The sequence below is a fragment of the Neomonachus schauinslandi genome, chromosome 9 (assembly GCF_002201575.2).
Source record: "Neomonachus schauinslandi chromosome 9, ASM220157v2, whole genome shotgun sequence".
Taxonomy (NCBI): domain Eukaryota; kingdom Metazoa; phylum Chordata; class Mammalia; order Carnivora; family Phocidae; genus Neomonachus; species Neomonachus schauinslandi.
Window position 1 is genome coordinate 14,675,171 of NC_058411.1, and position 19,230 is coordinate 14,694,400.

Here is a 19,230-nt window from a genome sequence, read left to right on the forward strand (position 1 = left end):
ACCGTGACCACCATACTCTCTGTCAAAAGGAAGAGGTACAATGCTTCATTTATGGCACACTCGGTGTAGAGGTAAGCTTCGGGCTTGAATTAGGTTAATACTTGTTAACTACCCTTGTTAGATGATCTCTGCCTCGGATAGGCTTTATCTAGATCTATCTTCTCTCATCACTTTCCTGATGAAAAGTCTTCTGACTTCTGCCTAGTCTAAGAAAAGCATCAGGATAAAATTATAGTTGCAATTTTATATGGGATTAACTTTTATCAAACTCAGTGCATCAGTGGCTTAAAAAACCTTCCAGCTAAATTGTGTGTCCCTTTGCTCTGCTTTAAAAATAGTACAACTAAAAGACTCTTAAAATAATTAGACAAGAAATGACTGGGGAATTAGGAAAGGGTTTACATTCTGACAAGATGTGGACCTGCTTGTAATAGCTTGTGTCTCTTTAGATGACTGTGATTTGGGGGACACCTTTTACCCAAGCTCAAAAATTTGTAAACTGTCTTTCCCTCTGAACAAAAAGCTTAATTATCAAATCACCTTGTTCTCTGGGTAAATATTAGTTCATTTAAAGGAGTCAGCCATATTGTGTCTGAAAAGAAGGCAAGTTTTGTAAGTGTAACTTTTGTCTTTACTGTAGTTTACACAGCAGGCACAAGTCTCTGTATCATTTTAGGGGAGTAGCTGTGAAAACTTTTAAGTAGCTATGAAGAAAGTATTGAATAACTTTATGAAAACTACTGACATGTTCAGAACAAGATAGGAAAGAAAGGGTGAGGGTAAAAGTATCTGACAGTGGAGAAGTTTCACAAAAATCTTTTCGGTGGTAATTGAGCATTGATCTAGAAGATACTAGAAGATTCAGTGGTTTAGAGACTTTTACTGGAACAAGTTTCCCACAGGTCAGGTCAGCTTGCTGTGTCACCAGTGAGAGTAGACAGAGCTGTGGAGAAATAGAAGCCACGTGGAAGTAAAGTTTCTTATCTGAGACAGGTACTGTGGAGTTAGATAAGGAGCGGTGGGAGGCATGAACCAAAAGCCAGTAATTAAAAGACTGGTGTATGGGGGAAATTTTTATTACAATTAAACCAAGCCTTTAAATAAGGCAGTGCATGCATAACCCAGAAGATTTGGACTCGAAGACACATGATTCTGGGAAAGTATCCTAGACCAAGAAACAATTGGTTAATAATAGTTGAGATTTAAGGCACATGGGACTTGTCTGTACCAAGGTTTTTATATTTCTTTCTTTTAAGAAAAGGTCCTAGTGTATCTTAACTTTAAATAAAGAAGAAGGGGGCCTGGGTGGCTCAGTTGGTTAAGTGTCTGCCTTTGGCTCAGGTCATGATCTCAGGGTTGTTAGATTGAGCCCTGCTTCTGGTCTGTCCCTCTCCCTCTGCCCCTCCCCCCCCCACTCGTGCTTGCACTCTCTCTCTCTCAAATAAAGAAATCTTTTACAAAAGAAGATAAATATAAAAAAAATAGAAAAGATAAAGAAATTTGACTATTACTTGGTCATATTTTCAAGGAAGAAGCATGCTTGACTCAAGTTTTGTGCTATTTTCTCAGTCACACCTGGAGAGATCCTATCTGGTGAATTAACGTACTCAGAGCAAATATAACAAGAGTGATTTTAACTTATCAGCACAGTGATCACTTACAAAGTTCACCACAACTTTCTTAAGAAGACAGGGTACATGTTATTTTCCCTATGAAGAAACAGACTCAGGCAGCGACTAACTCAGGAGCGGGCGAGGGGCGGAGCCAGGACTAGGAGGTGGAGCCCTGTGACGTCAGTCTAGCGCTCTTGGCGTTACACGGCGCTAGAGGCTGCTATTGGAATTGCAGGCATAGCCACTTAGAAAATCTAAATAAGAGCAGGTACCAAAACAGAAAAAGTTGAAATCTCCGTCATGGCTTTGGAAAATGTGGTTGAACTTAAAAGTGAAGAAATGAAACCGCAATCAATTGGCTAAAGCACTGTGAAGTTGTATATACAATAAGTTATTTTTCTAATCACTTTTGGGAAATGAAGCAATCTTCATAACTTTGCTTAAAAACCAAGACTTATTATTTTGTCCAAACAACTTTTTTTTAAGACTTATCTATTTATTTGAGAGAGAGAGGGAGAGAGAGCGAGAGCATGAGCGGGGAGCCAGAGGGGGTGTGGTGGCAAAGAGGATCCTCAAGCAGACCCTGCTGAGCGCGGGGACTGGCGGACTGGCGCAGGGCTCCGTCCTAAGACCCTGAGATCGTTACCTGAGCCGAAATGGAGTCAGCTACCCAGCTGACTGAGCCACCCAGGTGCCCCCCAAACAACTATTTTTAATGCCAGTCTTTGGAAGGATTTATAAACTTCTCGATTCCTCTTAAAAGAACAACCGTGGTTGTGGTTAAATACATGACTGATGTTTACAAGTTATCTGTTCCTTTGAGAAATAATTCCAGTACTTTTATAATTCTTTATAACTTCTCTTTAAAGGATTTTTTGTTAGTATGTATATGCTCTCTCTTGCTGGAGAAAATATTACCCATCATCCTGCTGCTGCCAACATGCTATTTAATAAGCCCCTTTTTCCTTTGTCATCTTTTAACCTACTTTGAATTGGATAACCAGCTCACTTAACTCATTGAAAATATGCATGGAATAAGAAAAAAAAGCTCATAAAGAAGACAGAAATTTCTTTTTTATTGGGACATTTATTATAACTTTGACTCTAACATATATTTTTCATTACACAAACACATTTTTGCCTATTCTGTGTTATTCAGTTATGTTCAGAGAATTGGTATTTCCAGATATTGTCTAACTGTACAAAATCTTGACCTAAGTGTCGGTATTGGGAAATAAGAAATATTAACTCCTGGCTAGATCCATCTATTTCTGGCTCATTTTTTTCCTTAGACTTTTTCAAATGAAATGAATTTGATATATTTAAATATGTAAAAAGTAAGGTTTTAAAATTCTGTACTTGATTTTAACTGAGCATATCTGATCTTTAAAAAAAGACTTTTTTGAACTGAAATTCACATAACAAAATTCACCACTTTAAACAATTCAGTGACATTTATACATTCACAGCACCACCTCTACCTAGTTCAAACCATTTTCATTACCCTAAAAGGAAACCCTGAACCTCTTAAGCAGTGAATTCCCTCCCCCTCTACCAACCACTAGTTAACTTTCTATCACTGTGGATTTATCTATTCTGGGTATTTCATTTAAATGGAATCATATAGTGGGACGCCTGGCGGGCTCAGTCAGTAGAGCATGCGACTCTTGATCTTAGGTTCATGAGTTCAAGCCCCATGTTGGGCATAGTTTACTTAAAAAAAAAAAAACAAATACAAAAACAAGGCTACATCTTTAAAAATAAATAAATAAATGGAATCATACAATGTGACCTTATATGCCTGGTTTCTTTCACTTAACATAATGTTTTTGAGGTTTATCCATATTTTAGCATGCATCTACTTCATTTTTTATGGCTGAATAATATTACACTGTATGTCTGTTGCACAATTCATTTATCCTTTCATCTACTGGTGGACATTGGGTTGTTTCCATCTTTTGGCTATTGCATATATTCCTGGTCTGAATATCCATGTACCTGTTTTCATTTCTTTTGGGTATATATCTAGAAGTGAGATTGCTGGGTCATATGATGATGATGATTGTATGTTTAACTTTTGAGGAACTGCCAAACTGTTTTCCATAGTGGCTGAACCGTTTTATATTCCCACTAGCAATGTATAAGGGTTCCAATTTCTCCACATTCTCACCAGCACTTTTTATTTTTTAAATTATAGCCAGCCTAATGGGCATGGAATAGTATCTTATTGTGGTTCTGAACTGCATCTCCCAGTGACTAAGAATGTTGAGCATCTTTTCATGTGCTTATTGGCCATTTGCATATGTTCTTTGGAAAAGTATTTTCAAGTCCTTTGTCTGTTTTTTAGTTGAGTTGTCTGCCTTTTTATTGTGTAAGAGTTATTCATATATCCAGATACTAGACCCTTAATCAAATATATGATTTGCCAATATTTTCTCCCATTCTATAGTTGTCTTTTTACTTTCTCGATGTGTTCTTTTGATACACACAGTTTTAAATTTTGATAAAGTCAAATTTATCTGTTTTTTCCTTTTTTGCTCATACTTATGGTGTCATCTAAGAATCCATTTCCAAATTCAAGGTCATGAAGATTTACCTCTGTTTTCTTCTAAAGAATTTTACAGTTTAGTTCTTATATTTAGGTTGTTGATTCAGTTTGATTAATTTTTATATACTGTGTGAAGTAGGGTCTAACTTCATTGTTTTGCATGGTGTTTGTTTTTGAGAGAGAGAATACGTACATGTGAGTGGGGAAGGGACAGAGAGAGAGGGAGAGATTCCCAAGCAGGCTCCATTCCCAGCATGGAGCTCGATGCAGGGCTTGACCCCATCACCCCAAGACCATGACCTGAGCCTAAATCCAGAGTTGGCTGCTCAACTGACTGAGCCACCCAGGCATCCCTTTTCTTTTGCATGTTGATCTTCAGTTGTCTTAGAACCATTTGTTGAAGGGCGCCTGGGTGGCTCAGTCATTAAGCGTCTGCCTTCGGCTCCGGTCATGATCCCAGGGTCCTGGGATTGAGCCCCTCATCAGGCTCCCTGCTCCGTGGGAAGCTTGCTTCTCCCCCTTCCACTTCCCCTGCTTGTGTTCCCTCTCTCGCTGTCTCTCTCTCTCTGACAAATAAATAAATAAAATCTTTAAAAAAAAAAAAAAGAACCATTTGTTGAAGAGACTATTCTTTCTCCACTGAATGGTCTTGGCATTCTTGCTGAAAATCTGTTGACCATAGATGCACAGTTTTATTTCTGGGCTCAATTTTATAACATTTATCTATGTGTCTTTCTTACATCAGTAACTCACTTTTGATTAAGGTAGCTTTGTGGTAAGTTTTAAAAACAGAAAATATGAGTCCTCCAGCTTTGTTCTTTTTCATTATTGTTTTGGCTACTTGAGGCCCCTTGCAATTCCATATGAACTCGAGAATTGGCTTTCTCTGAATAAAGGATAGGGATTGCATTTGAATCCGTAGATCACTTTGGATAGTATTGCCATCTTACAATATTAAGTGTTCCAGTTTATGAACACTGGAAGTCTTTTCATTTAATTTCTTTCAGCAGTGAAGGGGCACTTGGCTGGCTCAGTCAGGAGAACATACGATTCTTGATCTCAGGGTCATGAGCTCAAGCCTCACGTTGGATATGGAGCCTACTTAAAAAACAATAGCAATAATTTCTTTCAGCCATGTTTTGTATTGTTCAAGATACAAATTTTTCACCTCATTTTATTTATTCCTAGATTTTTTTATTGTTTTGGATGCTATTATAAATGAAATTGTTTTTTAAATTCCTTTTAAATTTTCCATTCCTGATGTGTAGAGTCCATACTGATCTGTGCATGTTGATCTTGTACCCTACAACTTTGCTGAGTTTATTAGCTCTAGTCTTTTTTGGGGGAGGGGGAGCTTTTTGGGATTTTTTTAAATGTATAGGATCATGTTTTGTGTGCATAGAAGTAGTTTTACTTACTCCTTTTTCAGTTCAGATGCCTTTATTTCATTTTCTTACCTAATTGCTCTGGCTAGAATTTCCAGTACAGTGTTGAAACAGTGGTGAACATGGTCATACTTGTCTTGCTCCTGATCTCAGGGGGAAAGCTTTCCATCTTTCACTATTGAGTATGAGAGCTGTGGGTTCTTCATAAATGCTTTTGATGTTGAGAAGTTCTTTTGTATTCCTAGTTTTCTGAGAATTTTTCCCAAGAGAGGGTTTTGAATTTTGTCAAATGCTTTTTTTGTGTCAATTCAGAAAATTATGTATTTTCCCTTCATATTAACAATATTGATTCTTTTGTATGTTGAACTACTCTTGCATTTCTGGAATAAATCCCACTTGGTCATGGTGTATGATCCTTTTGATATGCTATTGGATTCAGTTTGTGTCTATTGCATCTATATTTATAAAAGATATTATTCTATAGTTTTCTAATGGTGTCTCTTGTCTGGTTTGGGTATCAGGATAATGCTGGCCTATAGATGAGGTAGGAAGTATTCTCTCCTGTTCTTTGATTCCTGCTCCCCCCACTTTGTTTTTTGGATGGGCTTTAAATTATTTTGGAAAGTTAATTATCCAGATGCTCAAGATTGTTATCTAAGACAAAGCCCGCAAAATGGACTTGTAGAGAAAATTTTATGCCAGATGAGAATTTATTTTATCTTTTTTTTTTTTAAGATTTTATTTATTTATTTGACAGAGAGAGACACAGCGAGAGAGGGAACACAAGCAAGGGAGTGGGAGAGGGAGAAGCAGGCTACCCGCTGAGCAGAGAGCCCGATGCAGGGCAGGACCCTGGGATCGTGACCTGAGCCGAATGCAGACGCTTAACAACTGAGCCACCCAGGCACCCCGCCTGATGAGAATTTAATCACAACATTTTGTTGCTCAAACTCTACCTATCCATCTTAGAAACAAACTATATTATAGTCATAAAATCTCATGCAATCAGATGTTGTTATTTCATTATGTATGTCTAGAAATTCTAAGGAAGCATTGAATCTAAGGATTATAGTGTTATGAGATTTTAGTTACCCATGTGTATGTAAACATTTCGAGTGGCAATTTTATTTATTTATTTACTTATTTACTTATTGATTGATTATTTTTAAAAAGAATTTATTTATTTGAGAGAGAGTGAAAGCAAGAAGGATCACAGAGGGAGAGGGAGATGCAGACTCACCACTGAGCAGAGAGCCTGATGTGGGGCTCGATCCCAGGACCCCGGGACCATGACCTGAGCCAAAGGCAGACACTTAACTGACTGAGCCACCCAGGCACCCCTCTAGAGGCAATTTTAGAAATATAATACCTCCTTAGAAGTATTTAACAAGTTATAAACTTGATTTTGGCTAGGCTTAACTACTTCATAAGATAGAACTTGAACACAGGGGCAAGTACCAAAGCAAATACTTTAGTACATATAATCAGTTAATGTTCAAATGTCAAAAACCTTAGACTCTCCTAAAAATATAATAGCTGATCAGCAAATAATTTGCTATATCTATTATTTTCAGGTATTTACACAATTAGATAAAGTCCTTGCTACTCCTCTATAAGATATATAATTCATAAAAAACTAATGGTGTAATTTTACAAATGTATTTCCCTTTCTCTTTGATTTTCTGTCTATATGTGACATGAGTAATAAATGCATTGCTAAAATAAACTTAGCATATTTTAAGAATTAGTTTTTTTTTTTTTTTAAATTTTATTTATTTATTTGAGAGAAAGAATGTGAGAGAGAGAGAGAGCACAAGAGGGGGGAGCGGGAGAGGGAGAAGCAGACTCCCTGCTGAGCAGGGAGCCCGATGCGGGACTCAATCCCAGGACTCCAGGATCATGACCCTAGCCGAAGGCAGTCACTCAACCAGCTGAGCCACCCAGGCGCCCAAGAATTAGTTTCTTTTAGAATGTGCCTTTTTTAGAATGCTAGCAGATTATTCAGGTTTTTTTCTTTTAATTATTTCATGATCGATTTCACAAGGTACAACAACAAATTATACAGTAAACCTATAGTGTCTCTCTCTGTCAAAAAAAAAAAAAAAAGTGACATACTGTTATGACCCAAATAGTTTTAGATCCTAAGGGATGCCCAGCTTTCTGGCTTATGGCAAAAAATAAGTATTTGTAGAATCAAGTTCATAGCAGTAGTATGTGTTATAGACAAAACATTGTACATTCAATCCAATTCTAAGATGAAAAACAAAACATAAATACAATTAACAAAATATGTTGTAATAAGTCCATATATATGGAAGTAATTAGAAAATTATTATTATTATTGTTTTTAAAGATTTTATTTATTTATTTGACAGACAGAGACACAGCTAGAGAGGGAACACAAGCAGGGGGAGTGGGAGAGGGAGAAGCAGGCCTCCCACAGAGCAGGGAGCCTGATGCGGGGCTCGATCCCAGGACCCCGGGATCATGACCTGAGCTGAAGGCAGACGCTTAACGACTGAGCCACCCAGGCGCCCCTAGAATATTATTTTTGAGTTGGGTGTATAATTTATTTTGCTGATGTTTAGTAGAGTGGGCAAACTAATCTTTTAAAAATAACAATGATTTTCAGGGCACCTGGATGGCTCAATTGGTTAAATGTCTGACTCTTGATTTCAGCTCAGGTTGTGATCTCAGGGTTGTGAGATGAGTCCTGTGTTGGCTCTGCGCTCAGCGGGGAGTCTGGTGGAGATTTTCTCTCTCCCTCTCCCTCTAATCCTCTACCCTCTCTCTCTCTCCCTCTAAAATAAACAAATCTTTTTAGGGGCGCTTGGATGGCTCAGTCGGTTAAGCATCTGCCTTTAGCTCAGGTCATGATCCTCAGGGTCCTGGGATTGAGCCCCGAGTTGGGCTCCCTACTCAGCAGGGAGCCTGCTTCTCCCTCTCCTCCCCATTCATGCTCTCTCTTGCTGTCTCTGTCTCTCTCTCTCAAATAAATAAATAAAAATCTAAAAAAAAATACAGTGGTTTTCTAGTGGTAAAATGCATTCATTTAAGTTTTGCATTGAGTTCCCATGATGGAGGTGTGAAGGAGGTATTACTAACACTTATTATTACCTTCTTTTACATTTGAGAAAATGGAATTGGTCTGATTGACTTTTCCACTTCCCAGTTAGCAAGTGACAGAAATTAAACCCAGGACTTCAAACTTTAAGCATCAGTTTCTTTGTTAAATGGGATTTTTCGTACGCTGCAGCTCAAAAGAAAGAAGGAATTAGTACCTGTTTTCTATAAACGTGATAGATACTCTATCCTTACACGTAACATGTAATTCATTTTATAAACATAATTATAACTTCAGAAAATAATTCACAATAAGACTCAGACTTGTGGCTATATTAAAGTGTGTTTGGATTTTTAAAAATGTGATTTCTGTGCAGCTTTTTGAGGATAGGTTGTTCATACACTATCTCTGGTATAAGGCTAGAGGGGCAGTGTCGGGTAGTGCAATGGTTTTCACCCATGAATGGGCACAGGAATTACTTGGGAGTTGAATAGCTCTGTAGAGCTCAAGAAGCTCTCCAGGTAATTCTGGTAGAAGTGGTCCAGGGACAATCCTTAGACAAACACTGGCTTTAGTGTTTCACACACACACACACACAATATCTGTTTCATAAGATGGTTGTGGTGATTTAATATATGATATTGTTGTCATTCTTGGGACAGAACCTGGTACATAATAAATGTTCAGAATATTTCATTTGTATGTGATGGCTTGGGTGGCAACTAAGAAGCAAGAGAATATTCATTTTTTCAACAAAATTTACTGAATTCCAGCGCTATTCTGGCTGTTTGGGTATAAAGGGTAAATGGACACATTCCTCACTTTTGTTGAGTTTATTTGATTAATAGACTCATTCTAAAGGTATAGTTCTTCCCTTGTAACAAAATTGTAAGATGAAATGAATGTTAAAGGTATGTTTGTATAATTACTTTTTCCCTGTAAATTAAAAATTCATTTTTTATTTGAATGAGGATTACAGATTAAAATTATAGCCTGAATATTATTATTTCTCATTTTATTGTTGCTCTAAAGCTATATTTTCCAATACAGTGCCACTAGATGCTTGCAGCTATTTAATTCAAGTCAATTAAAATTAAATAACATTAAATATTTAGTTCCTCAGCTGCACTAACCACATTCCAGGCGCTCGATAGTCACAGGCAGCTGGTGGCTGCTGTATTGGAGACAGATATTTCCATCATCGTAGAAAGTTCTGTTCATCTGTATTGCTCTAGGGTCCAGAACAAAGCAGGGAATTTTTCCAGTTGCCTTGATCTGTAAACTGATTTTGAGGTAAATATTAGCAGTGGCCCGAGGCTGTCATTTCAGTGTTTAAGTGCATTAATAACCTTTCAGGTTGACCAAGCCCAGAGCTAGTATCGATTTCCCCGAACAGTTTCATTCACCAGCGAGTGAGATCTAAATGCTAATATCTGGACATTTTTTTAAACCTTCAAGTGATATACTTATCCTGTTGCTTTATGTAGAGCTTTTTGTGTATGTGTGTATGTGTGAGAATTTACCTCCGTGATGTTATGATTGCATTAAATTTGTATCTAATAAACTTTTGGGGGCAAAGAAGAGTTGCAGTTGTACCTATATTTCTAGAATTTACAATATTTACATGAAATAATTTATGTATAGAAGCCAAATTCAAGGGTAGTGAAAAGTTGGATTAATCAGTATTCTAGATAAAACCCCAGTTATACTTACGAAATATCAATTATGATACATTTAGTGTTTTGATAATTTTAAAACTAAACATTTGTTCAGTATATGTTTTTTGTTGTTGCTGTTAAAACTCTGTAAGATGGTGTAGCACCTGCTACATTCTGATGTCTAGGCCATGAGTGCATTTTTCTGTGCAGCGTTCAAGAAACAGTTTGCAAGAGTAGTTGACTTTTCACCTCTTTTTCCTGCAGAGAGAGAGAGAGAGGTCTTGCCTCTTTTCTTCAGGTTTGGTATTATCCCTTTTTGAGAAGAGAAACAATAGGAGACTGCTGTCACTTGGTCCCAGGTCGTGTATCAGAGCAATTAGAAGAATAGAAATTCTCTTATACATTTCTGCCTTCTTCAGTGATTTTTCCCTCTTTCCAGATCACTTACTTCAGCCTCTGGTACCACAACAAGCAAAATCAGCGCCGGTGGGTAGATTTGGAAAAACCTCTCAAGAAGCAGCTGGATAAATATGCATTGGAACCGACCGTCTATTTTGGAGTGGTGTTTTATGTGCCTTCAGTTTCACAGCTGCAGCAGGAGATTACCAGGTGAGAAATAACACGCTCTTTGTTTTTAGGAAATAATCTGATGAGATGAAAGAAGGGACACTAAGGTTAGAGTCAGGAGATCAGACTAAACTGGCCCTCCTGCGCACATATGCAGCCACATTATTACATGGAGGTTGTGGTATGTGGTATGTCAGAGTGTTTTACCGCTTGTTGCATGAGTTATGGTTTCACTAGGCACAAAGGAGCAATTAAAGGGGAAGGTGATGTTTTTCTCTGGGCTGTGAACTCTTCTTGTAGTGATGTGCTCTTCAAATTTTTTGTTGATTTGTTTCTGATCTTTGTAACACTGAAATGAGAGAGGAGATTTTAAAAAGTCGCAGATTCTGTGTTCATTCCTCAGGGAAATGTGCAGAAGGGTTCTTCCGGTTCTCTGGCTCTAGGAGCTGTATATTCTGTAGATGGGTAGGAGGGTGAATGTGTCTAGGGTAGAAGAAGAGGCCACTAAGTGCACTTAGAAGGGAAGAAAGGGAAGACCAGATTAAGGAGTGGGATAGAGGAACTATATGTTTGTTTGGTTTTTTTCTTGAAGACAAAACACAGAACTAGGAATAAAATTTGGATCCGGGAGTCTGCCTTTCAAGTTCTCTCAAATCCACCATTACCTTATCTTTTGAACCCTATTTAACATTACTTTTCAGCCAAGCTGGACTACTTCCAGTGCCCTGAACATGCCGCACGCCTTTTCATCTTTGGGTCCTAGATCTTTCTTATTTATGTACTGGAATCCTGCTCTTCCTCTGAATTTTAGTTCAGAAGGCGCCTCCTCCTTGAAGTTTCTGTGATCCCTAGGCTGGAATGACCTTTGCCTTCTCCAGACTGCCCTACAGTTTGCTTGTACTTGTGTTAAGATGGAAGCTGTTATAGCCTTTCCTTATAGTTATTTGTGTACAGATCCTATCTTTTTCTTGGATTTTAAACCTCTGTTTTCCTTAGCTTTACCTTTTGCACATTATCTAACACAGTGCCCTGTAGATAGTAAGAACCTGGTACTGCCCTGTGTTTGTGTAATACTCTTTTTGAGTACTGAGTTGGCCAGTTAATTACTGGAAGAAGATAGAAAACCAAAGAAGCAAGAATCAGGTAGTAGGGATAAATATGCCCTGACTATAAAACTGATCTGGGATAAAAATATTGAAGAGTGAAGTAGAACCCCGGAGGAAAAATAGTAACTGATCACTGACTCATTTATTTAAACATTCATTGAAGATATAACAGGATGATGTAAGAACATTTGTTACTGTGGGAGGTGAATATATAAGTGAATAGGCTTTAATCATACCCTGGAGGAGTTACTCAGAGTCTGCTGGAACTGACAGCCCATGTAAATAAACAATTACAGTATATTATGATGATAAATGCTTTCATTAAAGCACTAGATTCCTAGGGGTGGGGCACGGGGAATAAGAACAGGGAAGGTGAAGAAGTTGACTTTTCACTTGACTTTAGGAGTTTTCTAGTTAGAGGGGGTAGCTTGTGCAGAGTGGGGGGAAAATGAAAGTCACTGATGTTTTCCGGAAATTTCAGATATTACCTGGAGAGGGGAGAGGAGATTTGAAAAATAGGAATGTCCTAGTCATAGTCGTGGTACAACAGGGAAAGACATTTTCGAATTTTAACAGAATGGAAAGATGACATTTGTATTTTACCAACTTCACCCATCATGGAAGGCAGCTTAGAGGTGGCAAGACTATATATATACTCAGGAGAGCAGTTAGGAATGTATATGCCATAATCTAGACATTAATCTGGAATGTGGACCTGAACAAAGGCATTAGCTCTAGGAAGGAGAGGGAGACAGGCCTGGTAGATGCAGTCAGTAGGAGTGCACATCGATGAGGTGTAAGAGAACCTGTTAGAGAAGTTGTACCAGTAAGGATTAAGTTTGGCTACGTATAACCAAAAACCCTAAATATCTTTCATTTCTTAAAGGAAGTCCAGAGGTCAGCCATGCTCCACAAAGTCTTCAGGGACCCATGCTCTTTCTTACTGTTCTACTCTCCTCAGCATGTTCTTTCCATGTGTTAGGGAATCTCATTGTCAAAGAATTCTAGAGGTCTCGCTATCACATTCGTATTCCAGGCAGCAAAAGGGTAAAATGGGTTCTACTCTCAGCAAGGTCACATTCCTTTAAGAGGCCTTTCTCAGTTCCTCAGTCACACTAGCCACATTTTAAGTACTCAGTAGCCGCATGTGGCTAATGGCTACCATATTGGACAAGACAGATAGACATCACTTTTATCACTGCAGAAAGTTCTGTTAGACAACACTGCTCTAAACCTAACAGTTTACAGAAAGAATTGGAGACTAGATGAACATGTAAAATGACCCTACAAGAGTGCAATCAGACAAATCCAGAATGTGGGGACTTCTACATGACCCATCACACCATTTTGAATACAAGTAACATGAAAATAAAGAAGAGGAATTTTTCTTTTTAAAATTAAGAGAGAAATGTCAATCGAATGTACTCTGTGGAACTTGTTTAGACCCTGATTTTTTTTTTTTTTAAACTGTAAAAATACATTTCTGAGGGGCTCCTGGCTGGCTCAGTCGGTAGAGCATGTGACTCTTGTTCTTCGGGTTGTAAGTTCAAGCCCCATGTTGGTTGTAGAGATTACTTAAAATCTTTAAAAAAAAATACATTTCTGAAGCAATCACAACAGTTGTGCATGGACCAGGTATTGGGTAGCATTAGGGCATTATTGCTCATTTTGTTGGGTATGTTAAAAATGTGTGTGTGTTTGTTCTTTTAAAGCTTACCTTTTAGGGATATATACTAAAATATTTGTAGGTGCTGTACTATGATATCTGGGATTTGATGTAAAGCCCTTGGGTGGGGAAGGAGAGAGGGTGGAAGAAACAGGGCATGGGTCAAGTTGATGTTTGAGGCTGCATGATAAGGATGTGTGGGTTCACTGGACTTGTTCTCTATCTGTTTCAAAAGTTCCATAATAAAACTTAAAAATGCTAATACCTCCACATTAGCCTTCTAATACTAGCCTAAGAAAAACAAGTGAAGGAAAAAGACTATATCTCTTTATATATTATTTGAAGTTTCTGTTGGGCAAAATGGGACAACCTAATTTATTATAATCATTTAATGTAATATTTCTTGTGTAAAAATATTTTATATTAGAAAGTTGATAAGTTGGTAAGATTTAGATAAAACTTATCCATTTAGTTTTAATCAGCATTTGGCTTTGGGCAAATTTATGGAATTTTTGTTTAGAATTAAGATGTGCAGTTTCTTGAATTCAGAACTGTTGGTAAGGAGTAAAAGTTTGCATGTTACATTTTATTGCTGCGTTGTTTTTTAATTATTCTTTTTGTAATAAACATTGAAAAAACATATTTGTAAACCATCCTTAGCCTCACCAACATATTATAATTTAGCAAAAAGTGTTAAAAAAAACTGATAATACCTTTGAAGTAAAATTTCTTGGCCCTTTCCTTTTAAGTAAATATATATATTTATATATATATATATACACGTATGGATACGCACATACATGTATATAAACATATATACATACATATGCATCTGTATATATATACACACACCCTGCTTGCTTCCACTAAAGGATTTTAGGGACAATACAATGAAAGATAATAAGGAAAGCAACCACTTCCCTTTCTTACTCTATGTCAGGCACTGTTCCAAGCACTTTATACTTAATCATTCATTTAATCCTCACAACAAATCCTACAAAGTAGGTATTATTGTCCAGTTTGTAGTTGAGGAAGCCAAGACACCGAAAGACCGAAAGGCTAACTCTCTTGCCCAAGGTCACACTACCAGTCTGTAGTGGAGCTGGGATTTAAACTCAAGCAGGCTGACTCCTGAGTCCTTGCTCTCAACCATTGTATTCATATGGACTCTAGGATAAAAATACTGAAAAGTCTTTAACTGGAGATCTGTGACAGTTAAACACATGCTCTTTGCAGTCATTCTGACCTGGATTCACACTCCAGCTCAGGCTCCCTTTGTGGATTTGAGCATATTACTTCATGTCTGAGCTTCAGTGCCTCTTCAGTACAAATGGCTGCTATTATATGGTGGAGCCAGTGGTTAAGAGGGTAACGAGAGGGGAAACAATGTGCCTGTGCCTGGATTTTAGCTCTGAGCTTCATGGCAGTCAAGGCAAAAGAAGGAATACTCTGAGTCCCATCAACCATTATCTGATAAAAAGCATATCAGTTTGCAAACATGACAGATTTTCTTGGTGTATCATTTAAAAGGAAATTTTCAGGTGGGATTTATGTAAAAGACATTGAACAGGCAATGAACAATTTAGAGCAACTGTGGAGGAATCAACTCTTACAATAAAAAATTGTGATACAAAGCAAAAAAACAAAACAAAACCACATTTCTGTGGAAGACTAAGTTAATTTGGTCCAGGCATGTTGCTTTCCAGTGATATGGTTTAAGGAAAGAACCTAGAATATATTTCGAGTGGCGTATGTGGATGGCATGTTCAAGAGATAGACTTCTCTCAATACAACCTTCTTTAAATAGGCTTCTGAAAGGAGCTGCCTCATAGAAGGTGTGACGTTTTCTTCTTTGACTGGATCCCAGAGCTACCAGCATCCTGCCTCTCAGCTGAGGGAAATCTATCGGTTCCACTACTAGCAGGCGGAAGGCATCAGTTGGATCTAAATTCTCATCTGAATGGATGGTGTTTTGGTCAGGTTTTTGGGTAATGAAGAATGGAGACCTCAGAGCTAGCTAAAATAAAAGAGGATGATGTTAGGAAACCTATGAAATGATGAAAGGAATGGGCTCCAAGGGGAATTCAAATACGAACGGTGACTAGGTTGTACTTCACAGATGCCAAACCTGGGAGAGAACCTGGATTCAGAATGGCTGTATCGACGATACAGGCAGAGAGGTGGTGGATCTTCATCCGACATTGTATCCCCAGCATCTAGCACAATGCTTGATGCACAGCAGGCCCTAGTAATTATAGGTTAAATGAATGAATAAAAGGAAGGCAGCATTAAGTCACTGTAGAGCTTTGTCAGAATGGAGTAGATACAGATGAAACACTGCTCACTGCTCAATATGTTCCACCTTGTGAAGGGGTGATCGTACCCCTCTTTTACTGGTGATCATTTAAAGCCACAGATTATGATTTGCCCGAGTTCATTCAACATGCTACATTGGGGAGCTGGAATTTAACTAGATCTGCTTGACTAAAGCTTGTGCTGGTAACTCATGCCCTAGATGTTGAAAGTGTAAACAGAAGTAAACCCACATTACAAGAATATTAAGAAAGCATCATAGCAGCTGTTCTTTTGGAGAGTTCATCAAAAAATATTTTAATATAAAAAAAAATATTTTAATATAAGCCTGGTTTGAAATATCAGGAAGCATTTTCTCTTGGCTTTACTTTCTAGGGCTAGGGAACTTCCATCAGAACAAGTAATTTCTACCAAAGTCTTGTATTACCGGGTTACTAGTCAGAGTTTTTAAAGTAAAGATTAGCGATAGATTCTCTATTTCTCCAACTGAAGAGAACAAAACGTAGGAACTGTCTTACAGGGCATTAGAAAGGTGACCAGCTGTAGTTGTCTTCTAGGTGGTTGTAGCTTTGAAATAACTACAGCTAGGGATAAGGGACTCAACAAATTCATTACATTGTGTGTGTGTGTGTGTGTGTGCCCACACGCGTGCCCATGTATGTGTGTGGAGGCATAGATATGGTCAGGGGCATTCTTGTCATTTTTTGAAGCCATCTGGGGTTAAGGTTTTCTTTGACTAGTTTATGCTCCTCTACCGAATTACTGTAAAATGCATTGTGTCTCCATTGGAGGTACTATTAATATTGACTTTTTAAAATTGACATTTTTTTGTAGGTATCAGTATTATCTGCAGCTGAAGAAAGATATCTTGGAAGGAAACATTCCCTGTACATTAGAACAAGCAATTCAGCTAGCAGGCTTAGCTGTTCAAGGTAAATAATGGCAATTGATAATGTAATACATATATGAGATTAAGATGTATGTTATAACAAGGGTGCCTGGCTGCCTCAGTTGGTGGAGCATGCGACTCTTGATCTCAGATCTCTTGAGCCCCATGTTGTGTGTGGACATTACTTAAAAAAATAAAGATCTTTAAAAAAAAAAAGGTGTTTGGGGGCACCAGGGTGACTCAGTCCTTTTAAATGTCTGCCTTCAGTTCAGGTCATGATCCTGGAGTCCTGGGAGATCGAGCCCCTCATCTGGCTCCCTGCTCAGCGGAGAGTCTGCCTTTCCCTGTCCCTCTGCCCCACCCCACCCCACCGCTCATGCACTCTCACTCTCTCCCTCTCCCCCTTACTCTCTGTCTCTCTCAAATGGATAAATAAAATCTTAAAAAAAATGTGTGTTATAACAAAAACAGCAAGGGATTCTTTTTTTTTTAAAGATTTTATTTATTTATTCATTAGAGACAGAGAGAGAGAGGCAGAGGGAGAAGCAGGCTTCCAGCGGAGCGGGGAGCCCGATGCGGGACTCGATCCCAGGACCCTGAGATCATGACCTGAGCCGAAGGCAGACGCTTAACCATCTGAGCCACCCAGGCACCCCAGCAAGGGATTCTTAAAGTTACTGTTTCTATAACAGTATTTATGTGTTAGTGAAATTAGTTTTCTTGTAGGAAGAAATGAATTTGGATTACTTCCGTGAAATAAGAGGCTTCGAAAGGTTAAGCATGTTAGCATATGTCAATACAGGAAACAGACCGAAATTAGAGAAAACGCACACACATGCACACACACACACAACATTTGATAATATGTATTCCTCTAGTTCAAGGACTTGATCTATAGCTAACTAATATTTTAGGAAGAAAGATCAAACAATGAGGTTGATAAAGTTATGTTTACTTACATTTTTTTTTTCCTTTAATGATTTATTTATTTTTGTGGAGAGAGGGGTGGGGAGGGGCAGAGGGAGAGAATCCTCAAGCACGCTCCCTGCTGAGTGTGCAGCCTGATGCAGGGCTCGATCCCAGGACCCCGAGATCATCACCCGGCCTGAAATCAAGAGTTGGGCACTTAACTGACTGAGCCACGCAGGTGCCCTTATGTTCACTTACACTCTAAGTGGACACCATTTATTTGGTTTCTTATGCACTTGTCCTGGATTATAGAGCATTGTCAATCATAACAGATAAAGTTTTGCATTTCACAAGTAATTTTTGAATTACTTGGTTGTGTTATTTTTCATGTCCAGTCAATATGTATTTACATGTATGTATATACTTTGGGAAGACTTCTGATGGGGCATTATTTCAAATGATAACTGGCATTTAATCTTGGAAACTGAAACTTAATCAGAAGAATCATTGGCTTTAAGAGCTTTTCATAAGGTCTTTGCTGAACTGTCATTTTTTTTTAAACAACGAAAAATCTCTAAACAAATACATTTTGCTATAACATCTTCAAGTGATCTGATTCCATTCCCTAGAGGTGATCACTGCTATGAACAGTTTGGTTTCTTCCTGACATCTTCCTGTACATAAGTAAGAACATGTGATTATAGAGTATGTTTTGTTTCATTGTTAATTATTAGAAATGAAATCATAATACATATAGTTTATGTAACTTATTTTTTCACTTTATTAGTAGGCATTTTTCCAAGTCAAGACACACGAATCTATCTAATTAATATTTTTAAAAAGACTTTTTAAAATACACACTTTAGGGCGCCTGGGTGGCTCAGTTGGTTAAGCGACTGCCTTCGGCTCAGGTCATGATCCTGGAGTCCCAGGATCGAGTCCCGCATCGGGCTCCCTGCTCAGCGGGGAGTCTGCTTCTCCCTCTGGCCCTCCCCCTCTCATGTGCTCTCTCTCTCAAATGGATAAATAAAAATCTAAAACAAAAACAAAACAAAAAAAAACTTTAAAGAAAAATACACACTTTATAGCTGTAAGGCACATTTGACTCCTAAATCATAAGCATACCATCTATATACTGCATATTGAATTTAGTTGTGCATGTTTTCCTGTGCCAATTAAATATAATTGACGTGAATATTTGTCATTTTGTATAGCTGATTTTGGTGACTTTGATCAGTATGAGTCCCAGGACTTTCTTCAGAAATTTGCCTTGTTTCCTGTGGTAAGAACTTCTTTTGACATTGGGCTTTTTATAAATAGTTTATTTCCATATCCTTAATATCGCCTGAAATGAAGTCCATATGGTAGACTTACTAGGCTGGAAGAGTGTTAAAAAAATCAATTGCCTCTTATAAACAACTCAAATGTAAATGCTTCCCTCATTGTAGTCTCACTGGTCTTTGTAAACCCACAGAAAAGGAAGGGTGTGCAGTCCCTGGGCTGCAGCCAGAG

General features: G+C 38.0%; 1 protein-coding gene across 1 annotated transcript in view; it reads left to right on the plus strand.

Annotated features, from left to right (window-relative positions):
• The window catches only part of PTPN21 (protein tyrosine phosphatase non-receptor type 21), a 74,405-nt gene that overhangs the window by 20,371 nt on the left and 34,804 nt on the right, over positions 1-19,230 (plus strand). Inside the window, exons 3-5 of the mRNA XM_021679805.1 lie at positions 10,708-10,877; positions 16,755-16,852; positions 18,933-19,000. Of these exons, the coding sequence (XP_021535480.1) occupies positions 10,708-10,877; positions 16,755-16,852; positions 18,933-19,000 (336 nt within the window). The remainder of the gene's footprint in view (positions 1-10,707; positions 10,878-16,754; positions 16,853-18,932; positions 19,001-19,230) is intronic.